At 38.0% G+C, this 25,624-nt stretch overlaps 1 protein-coding gene across 5 annotated transcripts in view; it reads right to left on the bottom strand.

Annotated features, from left to right (window-relative positions):
• LOC126764853 (neurotrimin) overlaps window positions 1-25,624 on the bottom strand; it is a 364,259-nt gene that overhangs the window by 217,576 nt on the left and 121,059 nt on the right. For all 5 annotated transcript variants that reach the window (XM_050482466.1, XM_050482468.1, XM_050482463.1 and 2 more), the window contains exon 3: window positions 12,674-12,780. In XM_050482466.1, coding sequence (XP_050338423.1) covers window positions 12,674-12,780 — 107 coding nt within the window. The remainder of the gene's footprint in view (window positions 1-12,673; window positions 12,781-25,624) is intronic.

The raw sequence follows: 25,624 nt of genomic DNA, 5'->3' as shown, positions 1-25,624 counted from the left end.
CGTGTCGTAACCACCGCAATACCGTTTTGACTCAATTGAGGATATAAAAGCTGAATCGAAGAAGACGTGATGGCTATCACGACGAAGTATTTTTCCAAGTGCTATGATGACTGGAAAATTCGTTGGCATAAGTAAGATGTACATATGTATGTATATTAAGGTGGAGAGATAATGTATGGAAAAAAAATTTTTTTCTGTTTTTTAACGGCATAGCTATAAAAAGTTGCCTTTTAATATATAAAACAAACATGCAAAATATCAAACAGCTGGCTTAATGTTTTGAGGTGCCCCAGTACAGTCAAACATTTAAATAAAACAAAAAATGGCATTCTTGGCATTTATTACGAAAAATATTCTCTTACATTACTTAAACTACTACTTAAACATCAAACTCTTTGTTTGTATTGACGTGATAGTAGTCTTGCCCTAATGAAATCAACTCGTTTATTTTCCCCACAAACTGCACTCGATGCTTCTGTTACCAACTTGATGCAGCGCTCCACAGCTTGGGTGTGGCGTAGAAAATCTGTAATATTCTGACATGTACCGAGGCCGTTTTTGGCAATGTCTTTCAAGGTTTCATCAGACGTATGTAATGTTAGAGGTGGTTCAGTTATATCACACACTTGCCACATAATAATCTCAGTGTAATCTTTGGCATCGAAGTTGAATGTAAGTACATATGTACTTTAAACGTTCGAAGTCTTCGATCATTCTCTGATCTTGCTTTTACAATTCTTCGATATGCAAGATATAATTTCTCTGTCATCACCAAGCATGACGAATGTATCCATTTCGTTGGATTACTTTGTCAACGATTGCTTTCATATCGGAATTCAAATAACGGCTCAGGTTAAGGTTTGCCATATGTTTTTGGCTCCGTTAATGTACGAAGAATTACATTTTATTGTAAGCCACATTGGTCCATAAACTTTCATATGTACGTGGCTAATACAACTAGCTTTTCTTTTGAGTCAGTTTTAGATGCATGCAATCTTAGAATTCGATTAGCTGTTGTTAGCCATCTAGAATGGTTAAGGGCTCTAGCTTCCATATTAGCTAAACAGTACTGATAGCGGTCATTATGTCGTAGAAATACTTTTGGTCGGTATTAAGCTCTACCCTAGTTATTTCAGATAATAATGTACTAGGTATAACGGAAAATTCGACTATCGGCATTGTTTGACAAGTTTATAATTGAGATCCGATGGCGCCTTAAAAGCATTTAGGTCCGATAGTTTTTTCGGTCTAAATGTAATAAAAGATGACGTAGTGGTAACTCATTTGAATGCAGTTGACAGATAAACCACTGTTAATGACCTGTTGAATAATATAATAATATAGTGTCTTTTATATTTTTAGCAGTCCCCGACTCACAGGTGACAAGACCAAAATAGTTCTTTCCTGGTTCCGATATTTTTCTTATTCTTCACAGTTGAAACTATGTCGACACCGCCTATCATCATTTTTCTGGTTGATCTTTGGTCGAGTAAAAAACTTACTACCTCCTTGGCAACACGACACCCTTTTAAACAGCAATAATTCCTGATATCTTTGATATTGCAGCTGCAGATATTAAATAATCTATGGGACTCTTTTACAAATCTTCTAATATTTTCTTGGTATATTAAATAATTAATTAATGTTGGTTTGACGGCCTTGATATGGTTTCATTAAGCGCCCGTATATGTCGTGGTAGGAACGAATCAATTTTAAAATTATTTTTATACTTACAGTTGGCAGTGAAGATTTTTGCCATATTTTTAGAACTTCACACGCTAAGCTTTCAGATATTTCAAGAATTGTTCGCTTCATTGTTGTTTTATCGGGCTTCAATTCATGTTTTATGAACAGATAACCGGATCATTATACGTAGGTAAGTGAGAAACAGGTAACTTCTCTGGAAAACCAGAGACAGGACACCCCGTCGTTTCTCGTGTTTTAACTTGAGACATATTTCTACAAGCAAGACAAGTAATAAGTACTAATTACTACAAGCACCAAATATACATGAAAAATACTACTTAAAGTAAATGTGAATTTTGATGTAACAAATAAATGAACGACGAACAAGTGAACTGCTATAAGCGTGCGACTAAGGAATATAGCTAACAACTTAGGTTTTTTTTTATTCAAACCACTTTATTCGACTTAAACTTAAGAGTGTACAGAATTGACAGATCACAGTCAGTTGCTCACTTAAATCTATCGTTTTTTGGATATTGTCGGCCTAGTATTGTGGAAAGTGAGTGCCTGGCAAAATTAGCATAATATATAGAATCGGGGAAGTTTTGGAGTGTGAAATTCTTCTTCTTCTTCTTAATTGGCGTAGACACCGCTTACGCGATTATAGCCGAGTTAACAACAGCGCGCCAGTCTTTTCTTCTTTTCGCTACGTGGCGCAAATGGATATTCGAAGCGAAGCCAGGTCCTTCTCCACTTGGTCCTTCCAAAGGAGTGGAGGTCTTCCTCTTCCTCTGTTTCCCTCGGCGGGTACTGCGTCGAATACTTTCCGAGCTGGAGTGTTTTCGTCCATCCGGACAACATGACCTAGCCAGCGTAGCCGCTGTCTTTTAATTCGCTGAACTATGTCAATGTCGTCGTATATCTCGTACAGCTCATCGTTCCATCGAATGCGGTATTCGCCGTGGCTAACACGCAAAGGACCATAAATCTTTCGCAGAACTTTTCTCTCGAAAACTCGCAACGTCGACTCATCCGTTGTTGACATCGTCCAAGCCTCTGCACCATATAGCAGGACGGCAATTATGAGTGTCTTATAGAGTTTGGTTTTTGTTTGTCGAGAGAGGACTTTGCTTGTCAATTGCCTACTCAGTCCGAAGTAACACCTGTTGGCAAGAGTTATTCTGCGTTGGATTTCTAGGCTGACATTGTTGGTGGTGTTTACGCTGGTTCCAAGATAGACGAAATTATCTACAACTTCAAAGTTATGACTGTCAACAGTGACGTGAGTGCCAAGTCGCGAGTGCGACGACTGTTTGTTTGATGACAGGAGATATTTCGTCTTGCCCTTGTTCACTGCCAGACCCATTTTTTTTGCTTCCTTGTCCAGACTGGAGAAAGCAGAACTAACGGCGCGGGTGTTGAAGCCGATGATATCAATATCATCGGCATACGCCAGCAGCTGTACACTTTTATAAAAGATGGTACATTCTCTATTTAGTTCTGCAGCTCTAACTATTTTCTCCAGAAGCAGGTTGAAGAAGTCGCACGATAGAGAGTCGCCTTGTCTGAAACTTCGTTTGGTATCGAACGGCTCGGAGAGGTCCTTCCCGATCCTGACGGAGCTTTTCGTGTTACTCAACGTCAGTTTACACAGCCGTATTAGTTTTTCGGGGATACCAAATTCAGACATCGCGGCATAAAGACAGCTCCTTTTCGTGCTGTCGAAAGCAGCTTTGAAATCGACGAAGAGGTGGTGTGTGTCGATTTTCCTTTCACGGGTCTTTTCCAGGATTTGGCGCTTGGTGAATATCTGGTCGGTTGTTGATTTGCCAGGTCTAAAGCCACACTGAGAAGGTCCCAGTTTGTTGACGGTGAGCTTTAATCTTTCACACAATACGCTCGATAGAACCTTATATGCGATGTTGAGGAGGCTAATCCCACGGTAGTTGGCGCAGATTGTGGGGTCTCCTTTTTTACAAAGAAGCTGATGCATGCTCCTTATCAGTTCTTCGTCGCCGTGTTTGAATAGCTCGGCCGGCAATCCGTCGGCCCCTGCCGCTTTGTTGTTCTTCAGGCGGGCAATTGCTATTCGAACTTCTTCATGGTCGGGTAATGGAACGAATGCTCCATCGTCATCGTTTCGGGAATCGGGTTCTCTTTCTCCTGGTGTTGTGCGTTCGCTGCCATTCAGCAGGCTGGAGAAGTGTTCCCTCAATAATTTAAGTATGCTCTGGGCATCAGTGACTAGATCACCTTTGGGGGTTCTACAAGCGTATGCTCCGGTCTTGAAACCTTCTGTAAGCCGCCGCATTTTTTCGTAGAATTTTCGAGCATTACCCCTGTCGACCAGCTTATCAAGCTCTTAGTACTCACGCATTTCGGCCTCTTTCTTCTTCTGTCTGCAAATGCGTCTCGCTTCTCTCTTCAACTCTCGGTATCTATCCCATCCCGCACGTGTAGTGGTCGATCGTAACGTTGCGAGGTAGGCAGCCTGTTTTCTCTCCGCTGCGACACGGCACTCCTCGTCGTACCAACTGTTCTCTTGCACTTTCCGAAAACCAATGGTTTCGGTTGCAGATGTACGTAAGCAGTTTGAAATGACGTCCCACAGTGTGAAATTAGGAATGTGAAATTAAACTGCGGAACGTAGCTATGTTATTATAATATGGTTAGAGAGTGATATATATGTTTTAAGAGCATTAATTTCTATCTTACTCTAGCATAGCATCGCTTAGAACATCAAAAAACGTTTATAAAATGTTTGCGAATTTATGAGTATTTGGCATAAATTTTCAAAATTTCAAGTCGATGGGGGCACCTCTAAACATAACGTGAGGTTACTGATTTTTCTTGTGTTTAATATTTACCTAAAGCAGCTTCTTTCTACAGGTATACCGAAACAGAAATAAAAAATTAATAAATCGCTCCACCCTAATGTATATATATATGTATATTCTTGTAATAAATTACATTTCTATTAGTAAAGTGTATAATACAAAATAAGTAAGAAAGGGCTTAGTTCGGGAGCAACCGAATATTGTATACTCTTGCAACTTGCTAGAATCAAAGCCAGAGTAATACTTAAAAATTTAAAACGTCAAACACTGAATCGGAATCTCAGATTTTTTATATACATACATATGCATATACTCTATATAACTCATATACTGACCGATATATTCGGCATAAGGTTTGTAGGCGCTCAGAGAAGTGTTGACTATCTGAATTTTAATTGCATATCTCCCGAATTGAAAAGCTAACTACAGATAATTTGGTCCACACAGTAAGCGGAGCTGTAGTCCGATTTCGCCCATTTTCGCTCTGTGACAAGAATATGAGAGGCATACCATGAAATAAGTTTGGTTGAAATCGGTAGGTCGGGACTAGAGATATGTGATTTCACCAAAAAGTTCACCAAAAGGCACCCGTAAAGTCGCATTAAACCATCTCATAGGTAAAATTTAATGTCTCTGGCGTAATTAGTTATTAATTTATGGTGCTTTTAGTAATTTTGAACAGTACCGTTGTATGGGAAGTGAGCGGGGTCATCTTCCGATTTCATCCATTTTCACATTGGTAAAAGTTCTTAAAATATTAGCGCTCCGCAAACTTGTTTCTTGTAGCTTCAGTAGTTTAGAGGGTCGGGCACTTTATAAGTTTTCGGGTAATGGCGATTTGTGGGCGTGGCAGTGGTCCGATTACGCCCATCTACGAGCTCGTAATTTTTTGTACTAAGAAATCCGCATACCAAATTAACAGAATTATAGTCATATAAATAAATTTGAATGAATATGCGAAAACCTACAAAAATATAAGTCAAAAGGCCCAAAATGAAAGGAATAAGTATGTGGCATTCCCAAAGTAATGTGGCAACCCCAAATGCAACTCTGCAAAAAGCATAGATATGGCAACCCAAAAACTGGATAAGCTGTCAGCTTGACGAACCGCCATCTTTCCTTCTTCTTGGCGCATCATCCCGATTGCTAGCACGCTTCATCATTTTCGCTCTCCATTTCATTTTCAAATCATCAACTTTGTATCAGTATTTTATATTTTAATAAATATAAAATTATTGTGGACATCCCACATATTGGTGACCCCGACGTGATCGAAAAATGACGGAAGAAGAAGCGGTAAACCAGGTAATACAAAATTTGCAGCATCGGGGCCAATTGGCAGAGGACATCCAAACCCGCAACGTGGAAGTGGCCAAAATTTCCATCAGGATCCCACCATTCTGGCACGCAAAGTCAGAAATATGGATGGCGCAGGTCGAGTCGCAATTTATTGCGGCAGGTATAACGAGCGACAAAACAAAGTACCACACCGTCGTGGCCGCGATCGAAAGCAACGTGCTAGCCCAAATAAGCGACATAATTCTTAATCCACCGAACAGTGAGCTGTACACCACGCTAAAAAATCGAATAATAACACAATTCGCGGACTCGGAGCAAAAACGTTTAAAAAAGCTACTGCAGGAACAAGAGCTCGGTGATATGCGTCCATCACAGCTCTTGCGCGAAATGCGAAGTCTAGCGAGATCAACGATAATATACTAAAGTCCATTTGGATGAGTCGGTTACCTTCCAACATGCGACTAATAATTTCCATTAGCAACGAACCGCTCGGCAAAGTTGCCCTGCTCGCGGACAAAATATGTGAGGTTAGCGACACCCCACACGTACACGTGGTCGAAACTCCAAACACAGCAATAGCCAATCAATCCAGCATCGAGCAGCAGCTAGACGAAATCACGAAAGAGATAGCCTCAATAAAGGCGAACATAAATCGTCGATCTAGAAGTCGCAGCAGAAGCCGTCCTCCGTCACGTTCCGGTATGCAAAACAACAATTCGAATGGTTTGTGCTGGTACCATCACAAATTTGGTAACGATGCCAAAAAAATGTCGTAGCCCTTGCGTGAAAAAGTTAAACTAACTAGTCTGTCGTCAATGGCGGTCGACGACAGGCTCAACGATAAAAACCGCCGCTTAATCGTCCGAGACAAAAAATCCGCAATAAACTTCCTCATCGACACGGGAGCTGAAGTCAGCGTAATTCTGCCGACACAACAACAACGTAGATGCCCGGACAAAAACAACTACCTCTACGCAGCAAACAAGTCCACCATAAAAACTTACGGCGAAAAAACTATGTTCCTCAATCTGGGTCTACGCCGCCAATATTCCTGGAAGTTCATCATTGCTGACGTGTCACAAGCCATCATCGGAGCTGATTTTCTATCGCATTTCAACTTAGTAGTCAACCTACGACAACGCAAACACCAGCAAACTGTGTTCAATATCAACAAATAAAAAGGTAGTTTCCAATTTATCTTACACCAAAGATTATCAGCCGTTCTACGATTTATTGAGGGAATTCGAAGACATCATGATGGAAAAGTCTTCAGTAAAAAACCACAACACTTTTTCACGCACCATATCGTCACCAAAGGACCACCAGTCTTCTCTAAACCGAGACGCTTATCTCCCGAGAAGTTAGAAGCCGCAAAAGCCGAGATACAACTCTTGCTGAACGCAGGCATCTGTCGTCAAAGAAGACAAAAAAGAAAAACGGCGAATGAAGGCCTTGTGGGGATTTCAGGCGACTAAACGTCGTCACCGAGCCTGACAGGTACCCCTGCCACACCTGCACAATTTCACTCATTCCCTGTGTGGTTGCAAAATTTTTTCCACACTTGATCTGCGTCGGGCCTACCACCAGATTCCGGTGGAGGCGAACGACATACCAAAGACTGCAATTACAACGCCATTCGGCATGTTTGAATTTCCGTTCATGTGCTTTGGTTTGAGAAATGCCGGTCAAACGTTCCAATGATTCATGGATCACATCTTCCGTGAATACGACTTCGCCTGGCCATACCTCGATGATATTTTTATATCATCGAAGGATATGAATCAACATAGTCATCATCTACAGTTAGTATTTTAAAAGCTACGCGAGTACGGCCTTGTTATCAACCGTTCGAAATGCACACTTGGTCAGCCGCAAGTTGAGTTTTTGGGTTTCAAAATAAACAGCAGTGGAATTTCACCCCCAGAAGAACGAGTGCGGGCAATTCAAAATTTCAACCTACCTTCGAGAGTATGTGATTTGCGACGCTTTCTTGTTATGGTAAACTTTTTTCGCAGATTCTTGCCTTGCGCCGCAGAAAGGCAAATTACATTACTCAACCTCATAAAAGGGAACAAGAAAAACGACACATCCCCAGTTGACTGGACAGTTGAAGCAGAGGAGGCATTTCAACAATGCAAAAATGACTTATGCAAAGCAGCTTTACTCGCTTACCCAAAACACAGGGCGCAACTCAGTTTGACGGTGGATGCATCTGGAGCGGCGGTAGGAGCTGTACTACAACAACACGACAACGACCAGTGGCAACCACTAGGTTTTTATTCCGAACGCCTTACTGAAACACAAACAAGATACAGCACTTACGATCGTGAACTTTTAGCGGCATACAAAGCAGTCAAATATTTTCAACATATACTAGAAGGAAGAGAATTTTTCATCTTCACCGACCACAAGCCATTGCAGTATGTGTTCCAGCAAAAGCTTGAAAAGGCATCTCCGCGTCAAATGCGTCATTCGGAATTCATCGCACAATTGGCAACCCCAAAGTAATGTGGCAACCCCAAATGCAACTCTGCAAAAAGCATAGATATGGCAACCCAAAAACTGGATAAGCTGTCAGCTTGACGAACCGCCATCTTTCCTTCTTCTTGGCGCATCATCCCGACTGCTAGCACGCTTCATCATTTTCGCTCTCCATTTCATTTTCATTTTCAATCATCAACTTTGTATCAGTATTTTATATTTTAATAAATCTAAAATTATTGTGGACATCCCACAATTGTATACACACATTTTGCACTTCTTAATTAACACCGAAATAAGCAAAATCTATTGAAAAGTTACGAAAATAACTTTTTTGGCTAAGGTTTCTCATTTCATCAATGCCATATTTGTGTGAAAAAATGTAATTTTTATTTTATTTAAATTCTTCTCTTTTTCTCGTTTCGTGGATGTTCCTCTGTATGTAAGCAGTCGTTTTTTTTACATATTTCGGCTAAATAATAGCGAATGAAAATAAGAAATTAGAAAAATGAGGATCCGATATGGAGCCGAAAGCATCCATATCTTGTTTGGTAGACGCATGAAGGAATACGTATATAGTATTATACTAACAGATACGGGAAGAGCAACAACCTACAATCTAAATATAAAAAGCAGAAAGATAAGAAAAACCTAGGAAATAAAGTAATTATAAGTAATAGGAATGGAATTCTAAATAAAGATAATATAATATAAAACCATAATTACTTATAGGTTTTCAATATGAATCTTTCAATTCTTACAATACTAATTCGCTTGGGGGACCCGTTATCATAGACTATACCCAACAAGTCTGCATACCTATTGAAATAAGAGACGTTTCTATTTACGAAGAATATGGAAATATATTTCACATCACAAATTTGTCATATTTTGAAAAAATAATAGCCGAAGAAATATGCGATTTTTAGAGCACTATACATTACGAAAAATATGATTATGACAATCCAGAATTTTCCATTCAAGAAACAGTTTCAGAAATATTAATAATTTAAACTTTATTAGAACAGTTGAAACAAAACCATGTTAGACAATAAACGAATTAAGAACAGTTTGGATAGCGGGAACTCCATACCGTGAATATTTCTTAAATTAATAATATCAAACAATTTACAACAAATTCAGAAATTTTAAAAATATTAACATTGTATAATAATTAACAAGTCAGGAGGAGGTAAGTTCGGGTGCAACCGAACCTTTTATACTCATGCTACTTGCAAGAACCAAAGCCAGAGAAATACTTGAGGGTGTAAAACCAATCATATAGAGTAAAGTAAGTCGGATCTTCGAAAATCCTGATATTAGTTATATAAGGGCTAGGCCAAGTTATCGCTCAAATTTACATATTTTAGACACAAAGTTACACCGTCATGAGTAAAGCATGCCCTCGTATTTTTATTGGGATAACTCACAAATCTTCAAAAATCTCTTTATTAGGTATATGTCGGCTCAGGGAAGTATTGGTCTGATTTAACTAATTTTTTACACAAAGACATACTATTAGAAGAGGAGGATTACCCTTAAATTTCAGTTATATATGTATATCACTCGTTGACCGAGATTTTCGATCAAAAGTCAACTATAAGTAACGGGATTTATTCGGTACTTAAGGGCTTGAACAGTTTTTATTGGATTCAAGCAATTTTTGGTCATAACATGGCGCACACCAAGTTTTAGTCGTGCCATGTTTTATCCCGATATAATAATTGCATCTTGATTTTTGTACTGGAAACTTAACGAATCAAGTGGAATTTAAAATTGTGATATTGTTCGATTTCGCTTATTTTCACAACGTGACATAGAAATATGAAAGAAATATAACCTACGAAATTTTGTTGAAATCGGTCAGTCGGGATCCGAGATATGAGATTTCACCATAAAGCAGGCGGTGCTCATCCTCCAATTTTTACCTCGGTCCCTCTATAGCCTTGTGATACCATTCCGGTGGCAAATCCTTGCGTCTCTGCCGTATTTAGTTATTGATTTATCGCACATTTAGCAATTTTGCAGGATTAATATTCGTACTGAGTGAAGTTGATTGTTATAGTTTAAGTGGTTTAGGAGATATATGCATTAAACTTATTAGAGGGCGAGGTAATGCTCACTTTTTCAAAAATTGTCTCCGTTAGGTGATCAAAACTATAATACTCTGTAGCAACTGGTTGCAAGAGTATAGTATAAAAAAAGAAATTAATATATTATTTATGAATTGCAAGACATGTTAAATACAATAACATTTGGTAAAATATGGATTTTAAATCTAACTAATTTATATTTTAAACCAATAAAAAATATATCATCTTCCCAACATACCGATAACAGATTTAATGGTCATTTCATGTTTTTAAATTCATCAAGCTACCTGACTGTCCCTGAATTGAAAAGCCACTAACCAGATCGATGTGTGATGGACGTACGTACGCTCTGGAGTCTTAACATTGACTCGGATCACTATCTTGTTGTAGCCAAGATTCGCAAACAAGCAACAGAAACAAGGAAGGTTCGACGTCGAAATGCTGCAATCACAACAGATAGCCGAACGATTTTCTACTCGACTTGCACTCCTGCTTTCTCTGTGGGACGGCACTTCAACATCCTTGCATACAGCTGAAAACAAGAACATTGGTTTTCGGAAAATGTAAAAGAACAGTGGTATGCTGAGGAGTGCCGGGTCGCAGTGGAGAGAAAACAGGCTGGCTACCCCGCAACGTTACAATCGCCCACAACACGTGTGGGATGGGATAGATACCGAGAGTTAAAGAGGGAAGCAATACGCATTTGAAGACAAAAAAGAGAGAGGCCGAACTGCGTGAATATGAAGAGTTTGACAAGCTGGCCTACGAAAAAATGCAGCGACCAACAGAAGGTTTCAAGATCGGATTAAACTCTTGTAGAGCCCCCAGAGGTGATCTAGTAACCGATGTCCAGAACATACTAAAATTATGGTGAGAACAGTTCTCCAGCCTGATGAACGGCAGTGAAAGCATAACACCAGGAGATGTTGAACCCGATTCCCCAATCGATGACGATGGAGCCGAAGTTCCATTGCCCGACCATGAAGAAAATGGAATAGCAATTACCCGTCTAAAGAACAACAAAGCGGCACAGGCCGATGGATTACCGGCCGAGCTATTCAAACACGGTGGCGAAGAAATGATGAAAAAACGAAAATTGCCATGTTAAATGTATGGGAACCTAAAAACAAATAGCGACCCCTTAAAGTTAAGCTACAGCGCCTGGCTTGAGGGAGGATTTTTTGTTTGTCAATCACTAACATTTGAGAGAGGTAAGAGTTGAAAAAATAATTCAATCCTTTTTTTTGAAGCACCCTAGTATACCAGCTCTTGGAAAAAACTCGTGAAAATAAAATCTACACACACCACCTCCTCGACGGTTTTGAAACCGCTTTTGACAGCGCGACAAGAAGCTACCTTTATGCCGCGATGTCTGAATTTGGTATCCCCGCAAAACTAATACGGCTGTGCAAACTGAAATCAGAATCGGGAAAGACCTCTCAGAGCCGTTCAATACCAAACGGCTTTTCAGAAAAGACGACAAAATAGAGAAGGTACCATTTTCTAAAAGAGTGTAGAGCTGCTTGCGTATGCTCATGATATTGATATCATTGGCCTCAAACCCCGCGCGAATGAGGGAAGACCAAATATCTCATGTCATCAAGCAAACAGTCGTCGTACTCACGACTTGGCTCCCATGTCACTGTTGACAGTCATGACCTAGATATTTTCGTCCATCTTGGAACCAGCATAAACACTAATAACAATATCTGCCTGGAAATCCAGCGCAGTATATCTCTACTACTTCGGACTAAGTAGGCAATTGAGAAGTAAAGTCCTCTCTCGACGAATATAGATCAAACTCTATAAGTCACTCATTATTCCCGTCCTGCTATATGGTGCAGAGGTATGGACGATGACAATATCTGATGAGTCGATGTTACGAGTTTTCGAGAGAATGGTCCTTTGCGCTTTGATGGAATAACTGTTTGTAGGTCAGCTAACCACAATTAAGTGAAAACGGTTCTGTCAGTTAAACCTATAATCCAGTTAAGCTACAAGGGGTTAAGGATAATATTATCCAGACAGTGAGAAAACAGCCTTAAAAAGTTAAGTTAAATGTAAAAAAAAAAAATTATCCTTCTGCGCCTTAAAAATGCTGCTGAACCAATTAATTACTCTTTACGCACATAGTAAACTACCACATACAACTTAAAACAATTCTGCCTAAATGTATCGTTAACCCATAATTAAGGTTTTCAGGTCAATTGGTATATAGTATTTACTATTTTCATTTAGAAAAATTTAAATAACAAAGCTTAGACAAACTCGACTTACCTTATACGATCCAAGATTCTTTACAGAGCAGCCCAGTTTAACATTTCTTCCAGCAGGTACAGTTACATTTTCGATGTATTCAGTAAATTCGGGTTCTTCAACAACATCTAACATATAATAGTTAAAAATAAATATCAGTTATAAAAATTAAATATATTTCTTGTCCAAAAAATTGATAGATACAGTTTGTCAAATATTCACATTATTTGCATTTGTTTAATTAAAGCCAGCGTTTCTAATGAATTCAGAGAGCCTTTCAAAATGATTTCATTCATTTACGCAGCTGCCATAGCTTTATAGCGATAAACTTTTTGCTTCTACCAAAGCAAACAAAAACAAAAATACAAAAACAAAACAATTGCTAAGCTCAGCTGTCAAGTGCTGAACACAAGCTCGCGACACGACATGGCAGCACGACAGTGAACTGAAAATGGCGTCGTGAAGCCTACTACATGAACATTTGTAAGAAGGCAGCAACATAACAATGGCCGGCATGTACACAAAACAACGCAGTTGTCCATTTTGTATGTACACAATTTCGTTGTGGCCATACTAATATCTTGCACTTCAATGAAATTTTAATATTTTGTTCAAAGTGAAAATGTGTATGCAAAAAATAAGTAAACATATATATTTATTTGTTTTAAATTGTCAATTGTTATTACAAATGATATAATAGAGCTATTTTATGCTTTTATTTGTAAAATAACGTCAAATTTGTTAGAGCTTTGAATAATTTTACATTTTACATATTGGTGGCATCACCACTCTACCTCCTCTTTCTATCTTCCATTCTACTGTCAACTCTACTGTCGTCCTACTGCCGTTGGCATAAGAATATGTTGAAGTTAGCGAGAGCAACAACTGTCGGCCTGCAGTCGTGTAGTCGTGCAGCTGTCAAAATAACAGTGTCCATAAGAACGTGTGTATTTTAATATTTGACAGATGTCGTTTGCTGATATTGTTATCTCACTGAGTAGTTACACACGTGTTAGTCATCAATCAGTCATAAAGTGCTAGTTGGAGTAATTTGTTGGTAAAATTTTTAATATTTTCATACATTATAAGAAATGCCTGGAAAAATGATATCTTTTGAAGTGACTCAGTTGATTTACTATAACTATGAAAGGGGAAAAAGCGTACAAAAGTTATCAGAAATGTTTTCTGTAAAGCGACAAACTATCTATAATATAATAAATCGTGCAAAAAATGAAAACAGGCTTGAGCCAAAAGCTGTAAGTGGAAGACCTCGGAAAATATCTGAGCGTGCCGAAAGTATTTTGTTGAGAAAAGTAGCCGCAAACCCTCAAATTTTGACGAGAAATCTTGCTGCTCCTGGGAACTTAGAGATGAATGTGGGACCGAAGTTTCTTATGAAACAATCCACCAAGTTTTGAGAAAACACAATTATACTTCACGAGTTGCTCGAAAGAAGCCGTTACTCTCTGCACTGCACATTGAAAAGCGCTTATCTTTCGCTAGAACGTACCTGCGTCAACCAGACAGCTACTGGAATGATGTGCGATGAGAGTAAGATTATGCTGTATTACAATGATGGGCCCAATAGAGTGTGGAGGTAGCCGTTAAAAGCATTGGAAAAGCGGAATATTATACGTATACCTACAGTGAAATTTGGCAAACTTTCAGTCATGGTGTGGGGGTGCATATCCAGCAAGGGAATGAGTAATTTGGTATTTATAGAGGATAAGATGAATGCACTACAATATTTGAGTATTCTGCAAGGCTATTTGACAAATAGTGCAAATAAATTTTGGTTCATTGATAACAATAGAACTCAGTTTAAATTCTACCAGGACAACGACCCAAAGCATAAAGCTCACATGGTGAGAATCTGGCTCCTTTTCAATAGCAGTAAAGTATTAGATACATCGGCCCAAAGTCCAGATATGAATCCAATAGATAACTTATGGGCGTATTTGAAGAAAAAAGTTGCAAAAAGGCACCGAAAAGGTCGAACAGAACTCAAAAATGTAGTTTTAGAGGAATGGTATAAGATACCTCACAGCTATGATCTTCAAAAATTTATTAATCCCATGAGAAGCAGACTTCAAGGTATTATAGATGCCCGGGGCAATCATACAAAGTACTAATTCATATTTCCTTTTTTAAAATATTCAATTTAAAACTATTAACAGCAAATGTAAAAAAATTTTCTTGACAGTAGTGTTTGAAGTTTTTGCTTCTTATTTTTGTGTTCTTTTCAAAATGAGTAACTGTACTTTCTATTATTGGCGATTTATATCTGTTTGTTAAATAAAACCAAATATTGAAATAAAACCATTAAAAGGTATATATTTTCTTGGCAATATTTCTGAATTTCGCTAAATTAATAGATGTCAAAACACTTTCTTGATAAACTATATATAGTTGAACACTTTGGCATTTGAAAAAGGGATTATGTGTTATTTCAAACGTAAAATATGGACCTCCGTCCTTGGGATGGAAAAATCGATTTCGATTCTACTCGAGAATCGATTTTTTCATAAAATAATCGATTCTTGGCATTCGATTTTACGGTTAGGAGACTAATATGAAGTTCTATGTACCATTATAATATGTATGGTAACAAGGCGTGTGATAAAGTCATATACCTTACAGACTGAGGTAACCAATTCCCCACCACATTTGCAAGTTTCACCTCTGCCCATATCTAACTTTTCTTTTTATAATGGAAAATTTTTTTCTACTATAAGCGTAGCATCATTCATCATGCATAATTTTGGAATGTGTAAGAAAGAGACGCAAATACCATAACAATGGCCATCATTATTGGGAAAAAATGTTTGAGGTAACTGCTCAGATATAAGGGCGTAAGCGGTGTCTACGCCAGTAAAGAAGAAGAACTCGCGCTTTTTCTAATATGCTTGTTAAAAATTATATTCTTGTTTTTTAATTCATTGAATTATTTGTAATTGATAACACAAGTATAAATTATGACGTGCGTGCAGGGGCGGATCCAGAGTACAATTTTTTGGGGGGCGGGGCGTGGGTTTGCGGAACTTTATGATTTTGTAATTGATTTGAGAAATGTTTAACTTTAAAATGTAATTTTATTTTTTATACATGTTCCAATATATGTTGAGGAGTGCTAAGCCGTTCAATCCTTTCTGGAGCATCGTTGTTCTGAGAGAAGTGTTGATTCGGCGCAAAGAAGAAAAGGATCGTTCAGTGCTAGCATTGTGGCTGGCAGCGCAGAGTAGGTGAAGGAGAATGTGAATCGACGGATATACTATGTACATATATACTTATCGCAAGTGCTGAGGCTTTCTAAGTCAAAAAGCACTTGTGTTTTCGTAGTCATTTGCATTTTCCATGGTTGTTGAAAAAGCGCTACTTCTGATTTGAGCTTCATTTTTTGCAGTTCTTTGTTTCCGGGCAAGATTTTCCCAAAACCTCTAACTAGGCATTCAATGATTACAGTTAAATCCTTTTCTTCCAAATTTAGGTTACATTTTTGTAGCAGCTGACTCAAATTGAAACTTTCAAGAACTTAATCGGAAAACCACGTTTTGAAATCTTGCATGACTGTGTCAATGGGTGGAATGTATGCAGAAACTCTGTAAAAGTCTTCACAGCTTTGAGATGGGTGATTGTTTCGATGACTCTGACGACCACATGTTCCGAGTTTTTCCACTTCAACATATAATTTTTCAACCATCTGTGTAGCATTTGAAAAAGTTTCATTAAAGTGATGATCAGCATTCATTCTTCGCGTGTTCAATGTTGCAACCAATGTTGTTATGACGTTTGATGCTTTCGCAAGGTCGATTGATTCGTTTTGCAGAATCACACTAAGTGGCTGCGCCAGTGGCAAAACATCATTGAGACAAAAAATTCCAAGAATAAACTTGAAGTTGCATAGTACTGTGACTAAATTCGACGCTTTTACTGCAGTCATTCTATTCTTCCATTCGCTTATTTTTGTCAGTACTTGAACGATTTCTGGAAGGGTGACTGTGAATTGTTGAATGGCATCATGTCTTTGTACCCACCTTGTCTCACAAAGCTGCATATTTTTTCTGTCCAAGAATTGAGCTAAAACAGTGTTACGTTTCGGTCTTGAAACTTGGAAAAATTTAAGCAGTTTTATGGGAAAAATATCGTATCATCTCAGCGTTTTTAGCTTCTTTTGTATTTCCTATACAGCTCCAATATAGCAATAGATCCATCAGTACCTATCGCAATGCATTTCTGAACATCCAGCCCCATATCTTTCATGCCTTTCAAAACCAACTGTCCTAACGCAGCTCCCGTGAGTGAAATCTCCTCGTGGTTGTTTTCTTCAATACTTATACTACTGTGCTCAAATTGAAAGGTGAATTTTTAATTTATACATAATATACATATAATTATAAATACTTTAATCATAACTCATATATACATATGTATGTCTACTTCATTTATTGGAATCGTTATTAAAATATTTTCTTTTTGTTCATTTTAGCACAAAATTGAGTATAAGATTTCTTCATATTAACCTGAAATCCGTTGTTTGGTTAAGAAATGGTAATTACTGAAATTTTACGTCAACCAAGCAAAATGTTACGAGAAGTAAACAAAATGGCTTAAGAACAATTTTTGACATTTCTTTACATGAAATCCATGGTAACCACCGTAGATAACATAATCATATTATCTGTGTTAACATATATTATCATATTAAATATGAAAGCCTAAAGCTAAACTTTTTATAACAATTAGGTACAAACTTACATGTATTTATTTTTAAAATATAATGTAGTTACCCCCAGAGGGGATGCATCAGTGCATGAACGTTGGATAAGCCCCCTCAACATCGCATATAAACTTGGAAAATATCCGAGAAAAGAAAATCGACACACGCCACCTCTTTGTCGATTTCAAGGCTGCTTTCAATAGCACGAAAAGCCTTTTAGCCACGATATCTGAATTTAGTATCCCCGCATATCTAATACGGCTATGTAAATTGACGTTGCGCAAAACTAAACTAAACTAGTTCCGTCAAGATCGAGAAGGACATCTCCGAGCCGTTCAATACTAAACAAAGTTTCAGACAAGGCTCGCCCTCGTGCGAATTCTTCAATCTAGTCTTGGAGAAAATAATTCGAGCTGCATAACTAAATAGAGAAGATACCATTCTCTATAAGAGTGTATAGATGCTGACGTACGCTGATAATATTGATATAATTGGTCTTAACAACCGCGTCATTAGTTTTGCTTTCTCCAGAATGGATAAGGAAGCGAAACAAATGTGTCTGGTTGTGAACGAGGGCAAGATGAAATATCTCCTGTCGTCAACAAACATTCGTTGTACTTACGACATGGTTCGCATATTGACAGTCACAACTTCGAAGTCGTAGATAATTGCGTCTATCTTGGAATAAATATTAACAGCAACAACAATATCAGCCTCGATATACAACGCAGAATAACTTTTGCCAACAGGTGCTATTTCGGAATGAGTAGGTAATTGAGAAGTAAAATCCTCTCTCAACGAACAAAAACCAAACTTTATAAGTCACTCACTATCCCCGTCCTGTTCTATGGTGCAGAGGTATGGACGATGACTACATATGATGAATCGAATAAGCGGTATCTACGCCAATAAAGAGGAAGATGTAGATACCTTAACAAATACAAAAAAAACTAATTCTTTCTATACATTTAAGATATTTGCGAATCTCGGTAGAAAATTCGGACTCCATCGCTATTCCGTTCTTAAGTAATGAAAATTTAAATTACTTATTTAATTAATTGAAATAAATTAAAATAAATTCCTTACATACAGAAATTAACTTTGTTAAACTATCTTTCTCTTGACTACAATCGAAAGTGTTCTTTATTTCATGATACACTTATTTATAAGATACAATATTGTTTACTTAATACTAACTGCGCAATTCAGACCTTATTGGAATGAACTCGAATTTCTTAACTACACTAATGTTTACAAATTGAAGCTGTCTCAGCTTTATCTATTTCTTATTAATTCAATTAAAGCTTTATGAATTTATTATTACAGTGTTGTTTATATTACCCATTATGCTATTGAGCTAAGTGCAATGTTAACTCCCCCCTTTCTTTAAGAGAATCGTCTCGATTCTGTCATTAGACGTGTCAAGTTATCAATTTCAAAAGTAAGTTTATCGAACATTTCTTCTCGCATTCTTGAATTTCTATTTTCCTTCCAATTTACAATTAATTTGAACAGTTTAAAAACTAATGAATGGAATTTATATTTTCAAATTTCAATATTTGTTTGATTTTTAAATGTAACAAGGTAACCTCCATCTACCGATTGACCACCAATAGTATGGTTTCCTGAAACTAATACAGCACCTTCTTTAATTTCATCTATTTTTTTATTTATTTCTCGAATCTTTCACATTTGGCTTTTTTACCAGCAAAAATTTCTGATAAACAAGTATTTGTATTTTCAATTTTACAATAGAAATTAACCAATCCTTTTTACAATTCTTACCTTAAAATATTTTTCATTATATTTTGCGATTTTTTTTCCTAGTATTAACTTACCAGCTATTTTAGCAACTGCTCTTATTTCTTCAAATTTACAATCCAACGTAATTTTTGGGTATTTAATAAAAATAACATTTTAATATTTATTTTTTTAAATTATGTCAGTCATTGTCAGTATTTCATTCTAATTTTTTGTTATATTTTCAATTTCGACCAAATCCAAAATTGCCGGATTTAAAGTTCCTGTTTTCCCCATTGTTATTGGATTAGGTTAGGTTAGGTAAGATGGCTGAAGCCATTGAAAAAGGAACTCCCGTGTTCGGACTTAGAGATCGGCAAACCGTTTAGTATCCAATACAAATTTGCAGAGGCGCTTAATTTCTATGCCCGCCAGATCGGTGGGTTATCTGAAGGTATGTGCCCCCAAATGCTTAAGTCTTGATCTCCCAAAAGCAGGGCAGTCAAGAAGGAAGTGCTGGCTAGTTTCTACTGCATCTTCTTTCAAGCAGCTTCTGCATGCGGCGTCCGGTAAGATTCCCAGTCTTAGAGCATGTATGCCAATAGGGCAGTGGCTCGTCAAGAGCCCCATCATTAAAGAGAGGCTAGCCTTACTGAGGGCAAAGAGATCACTAGATCTCCTGCGATCTATCTTGGGCCAAAAGGCTTTTGCCACCGCGCAGGTACCAATGCTGGCCCATCGCTGACCGAGCAGCCGCGAGGCCCAGCTATCCAGTAGTAGAACACAAGAGGGTGCCGGAGCACCTACCCGTTCCCATTCTACCGATACCCATTCTAGGGTGCCTTTCCTTGCTAGCTCATCAGCTTTGCAGTTACCTGCGATTCCGCTATGGCCCGGCACCCATACAAGTCTTATAATAAAAGCTCTCGTCGCCAGAGGCAGTGACGCCAGACACTCTTTGACCAACCCTGAACGCACTGTGAATGAGTTCAATGCTAGTATCGCCGCTCTGTTATCTGAATGAATAGTCACTTCTTTGAAGGTAGACACACTTTTGAGCAGCATATCTGCTGCTACCTTGATGGCTGCAACCTCAGCCTGAAAAACACTGCAATAGTCGGGAAGTCTGAAGCTGGATTTTATGGAGAGCTCCCGACAGTAGACCCCTCCACCAACCTTCCCCCCAAGCTTTGACCCATCCGTAAAGAAGCTTACTACCCTTCTCCTCCAACGGCTTCTTCCCCGCCAGACCTCCCTCGTCGGTATATGTGCACAGAAAGAGCTACCGGAGTTCGATATGGCGAATCCATGATTCAGATGATCCGGTATGCAGTCAAAGCTTGTGAGGATATCCGAGTGTTCAGATACACGCTCCTTTAGGAACCCACAGTCCCTGAGCCTAATAGCCACCTTTGCGGCCATACACCTTCCGGCAATATCCACCGGCGTTGTGTTCAGGATTGCATTAAGTGCAATGGTTGGAGCGGACCTTAATGCACCGCACATGCTGATGAGGGCAGCTCGTTAAACGATCTCAAGTTTATTTGCAAGTGTGGTCTTCTGTAAAGCCCTCCACCACATGAAGACTCCATAGAACATTATGGGCTTGACTATGGTGTCACAGAGCCAGAGTACCACCTTCGGTGAGAGGCCCCACCTCTTGCCAATAGCTCCTCTACAGCAGTATAGGGTAATCGATGCCTTTTTGGCTCTCTCCTCGATATTCGGCTTGTTATTGTATTAACTAGGTTTTGCAATTCCACGATTAAAAATTTATTTCTTCGTTTTATTACCAGTTCAACCTCTGCCTTCTGGTGTATCCTTTCTACCATTTCTGTCGATTGAGTAATGATTTTATAAAGTTTTGAGTTTGTCGTCAATTGTTTATTATTATTTTCAATTAGTTCATTCCATTTATTTTTTATTAACACTAGATCGTCATGGTCTGGTGTACCTACTAACCATTAATAATGTTCCTAACTCGTTTATTCCTCATTTGTGTCTAGTATCTGTGTTTTGTAATTGTTTTAACAAGGTCTTTATAAGTTCTATTTCTGGTTGCCCTTCTAAATTTTTTTTATCAAATACATCATTTTTGTTAACTTCTTCTAAGTTATTGTACCTCATTTTACCGTAATAATAATTTTTTTCTGATATTATTATCTCTTCAAAATATGTTAAGTTAGTTATATGAAACACTTCCCCATAGCCATTATATAAACCTACATTTCTGTCCTCTATTGCTTTGTTGTTCTCCAGACGGGTAATTGCTATTCGAACTTCTTCTTGGTCGGGCAATGGAACTTTTGCTCCATCGTCATCGTTTGGGGAATCGGGTTCGCCTTCTCCTGGCGTTGTACTTTCGCTGCCATTTAGTAGGCTGGTGAAGTGTTCCCTCCATCATTTTAGTATGATCTGGGCATTGGTCACTAAATCGGGTTCTACAAAAGTATGCTCCGGTCTTGAAACCTTCTGTTAGCCGCCGCATTTTTCAGTAGAATTTTCGAGCATTTCCCCTGTCGGCCAGCTTATCAAGCTCTTCGTACTCACGATTTTCTGTCTGCAAATGCGTCTCGCTTCCCTCTTCAACTCTCGTAATCTATCCCATCCCGCACGTTTTGTGGTCGATCGCAACGTTGCGAGGTAGGAAGTCTATTTTATCTCCGCTGCGACACGGCACTCCTCGTCATACCAGCTGTTCTTTTGCATTTTCCGAAAACCAATGGCTGCGGTTGCAGCTGTACGTAAGGAGTTTGAAATGCCGTCCTACAATTCCCCTATACCGAGTTGTTGACGAGTGCTCTCAGAGAGCAGGAGTGCAAGTCGAGAAGAAAATCGTTCAGCTGTCTGCTGAGATTGCAGATTCTCGACGTCGAACCTTCCTTGTGTTTGTTGACGTGCGTTGCTGTACAGAGGTGGGTGCGTATCTTGGCTGCAACAAAATAGTGGTCCGAGTCGATGTCAGGACCTCGGAGTGCACGCACATCTAAAACGCTGGAGACATGTTTTCCGTCTATCACAACATGATCGATGTGGTTGGTGGTTTTTCGATTCGGAGACAGCCAGGTGGCTTGACGAATCTTCTTATACTGGAATAACCATATTTCCGTCCCGGCGAAGTCGTGGGCGCAGATCAACGATATGTTGAAGAACTTCGACTTTGTTGGGACGTTCTTCAACATGGGGACTAACAGCTGGCGATGGTCTCTAGCTCTACCAATGAAATTCACCAAATTGCACTATTTCGAATTTTATATTGCCATTCGCAGTAAATGCCAAAGAATTAGTCTCGAAAATTAATATTTGTATTGCATTTTTTTGCGGTGATGTCAGTCTTCCCTTTTAAGGGACCGGGCATTCCTATCAAAATTTATCATAGTCCTTAATTTCGTTTCCATGGTCGGTCAAAAACGGTCACTTTCTAATATTTAATTTCTTTTAAAATGTGTTTTATTTTCAGAATAAAAAGAACTAGCCAACCAATTTGAGGATAGGGATGTTTCGCCTTAAAACTTTAAAATACGGATGTTCTTAGGAAAGGATACTTGGTCAAAGACCGGAATTCGTGAGCTGCTTGAACCAATGAGCCGTATGTAAAAGAATCGTTTCTGAAATCCCAAGTGAAGGGCGATAAGAACTTTTTACTTGCGTGATACTTCTACACATCATATCTGTATTAATTTATTATTAATTTCTCATTCTCGAAATCTATTACCGCCCCAAGGATACTTCAAAATTTTTAACCAATTTATAAGCTGCCTCCAAACATTCAATACCGTAAAAAATTTGCCGTTTTCGAAACTATGTAATTAAATGATAATAGTGTAAAATTGAAAATCCATTTATTGATTTTACTCTTTTGTAAATATCCAACTCGTTCTTATTTTTGTATATGCCTGCTATTATATAGCAGCTCGTTGCCACCGTATCGACCAGTATTTTAAAGTTTTTTCCCACTAATCTGTCTGGAAAATGTATGGTAGAGTTAATTTTGTTGTGTTTTGTTAGGCGGCTGCATATTCCGCTGTGTGCTGCTATGTGGACTTTTTTCTGGTGCATTTCCTTGTTCATAACTTATTGGCGTTTGCAGCCGATTCTGTACTCTAATACTCGGATCAACATCCATTGGGGTAGGTCGAGACTGAATGTATTGAGTAGGCCTGTTGTTGTTGGTGCTTGATTTTGCGCGAAACGCAAATTACACTGGTAAACACTGTTTTTGTCACATAAACTTTGTTATGATTTTTATTTATGTTGGTGTACCCTCATTGAAAATATATAACAGTTTTGTTTATATCACATCCAGTTTTCTTGTGACAGCTATATATTCATTTCTGACCGCTATACGTTTCTTTGTTTACATAACTGCAGTAGTCGAATGTGTAATTATTGTGTTTGCTAAATTACATTTTATTTACATTAGTTAGATCGTAAATATGCCATGAAAATGTTTGAACAACCCGGACAATTTTTGTTATGTGTGTGGAGAATTAACTTTTACATCTCAAAGTGTAAACACAATGGCTACGACAGACTGCAGCGGCACGACAGTGAACTGAAAACGTCGTTGTTCATCTTGCTACATGTACATTTTGAGAAGCAACAACAACACAATGGCCGGCATGTACACAAAACAACGCAGTTGTCCATTTTGTATGTACACAATTTCGTTGTGGCCATACTAATACCTTTCACTTCAATGAAATTTTAATATTTTGTTCAAAGTGAAATTTTTTATGCAAAAAATAAGTAAATAGGTCAATATTTTTGCTTTAAATTATCAATAGTTATTACAAATTATATAATAGAGCTATAATATAGCTATTTTATGCTTTTATTTGTAAAATAACATCAAGTTTGTTAGAGCTGTGAATAATTTTACATTTTACATATTAGTGGCATCACCACTCTACCTCCTCTTTCTATCTTCCATTCTACTGTCAACTCTACTGTCGTCGTACTGTCGTTGGCAAAAATAGGAGCAATTTGAAGTTAGCGAGAACGACAACTGTCGGCCTGCAGTCGTGTAGTCGTGCAGCTGTCGAAATAACACTGCCCATAAGAACTTGTGTATTTTAATATTTGACAGATGTAGTTTGCAGTCTATCGTAGCCATTGTGTTTACACTTTCAGCGTCGAAATTTCACATCACTAATTAACAGTGCTATTTAGACTATTTTGGTTTTCCTGTGAGGAATCAAGACAAATCCTGGGTTCCGCATAAATGTTGTTTAACGTGTGTGAGGCTCCTTTTAGGTTGGGCTAAACAAGAACCTAGACAAATTGCTATACCAATGATTTGGACGGATCTCTTTGTGCCGATGCCTCCAAATCGATCAAAAAGTGAGAATTCTAGTCCGAAAGATGGACATAGATTTTTATATCTAAAAGAGAAATTCCCTAAACTCAGCGAGGCGAAAATCAAAAAGGGAATATTTGTAGGCCTACAAATACGGTAATTGATGAAGGATAAGAGCTTTGAAGAAAAACTGAATGATCAGGAAAAACTCGACTGGAAGTGTTTTGTGAATGTTGTTCAAAATTTTCTAGGTAACCATAAAGCGCAAAATTACAAAGATTTAATAAATGAACTTATGATATCATTTAAAGCTTTGGGGTGCAATATGTCCTTGAAAATACTTATGCTGGACTCTCATCTGTATTTCTTTTTGGCAAATTTGGGTGCTGTGAGTGACGAACAAGGTGAGAGGTTCCATCAAGACATTTCTTTATTGGAGAAGCGTTATCAAGGGAAATGGAGTCGAGGAATGCTAGCAGACTATTGTTGGAGACTTAAAAGGGACCTACCGGAAGCCAAATATTCAAGAAAATCATAAGTATCTATTAGATATTAGGAAATAATTCTGTAAGTGTGGCTGAATTTTGTACTTTTAAGATAACATGATGTGTACATTTTTTTATTGATATGTTATTATTTGGTGGCCCTAGTATATTCAAAATTTGATATAAATTTTCAAGTGACAAAAAAAAATACAAATTTGTTGATTAGTGTTATTATTAAAATTATTAAAAGCGTCATACTGTCTATTGTTACTAGAAGGCGAAGAACTCTGAGTTCTTCCAAACTGTAATGCGAAATTAGCTCGCATGGTGTTTGACTCCAATTCCTGAGCTTTTACCAACGCATTTGGCAAATCACTTGGTGGCAGTGAAAATAAAATATGGGATAAATTTCCGTTTAACCCTGTTATAAAAATTCGCAAAGCGTCCCGCCTATTTTTAGCGTTTAATTCTTTGCACTGTCCGATCCATATGTCGTAATCGTTTTATTTATTAGTAAACTTAATTTTTCATTAACTTTATTGTAATACTCAATAATTGTATTACTACCCTGCCGCAATATGCTCATTTCCTATTCGATTATATGAGCAGGCCATTTATCAGCATACGCAAAATCTATATGATCTAAAATGGCGTCAAAATTCAGTACTGTCCCATGATTAGATAGTAGGTCATTTACGTCATGTGTTATTTTATTCCGTAATATTGTTAGT

The sequence above is a fragment of the Bactrocera neohumeralis genome, unplaced genomic scaffold (genome assembly GCF_024586455.1).
Source record: "Bactrocera neohumeralis isolate Rockhampton unplaced genomic scaffold, APGP_CSIRO_Bneo_wtdbg2-racon-allhic-juicebox.fasta_v2 cluster10, whole genome shotgun sequence".
NCBI classification, from domain to species: Eukaryota; Metazoa; Arthropoda; class Insecta; order Diptera; family Tephritidae; genus Bactrocera; species Bactrocera neohumeralis.
This window is presented reverse-complemented; position numbering and strand designations above follow the sequence as displayed.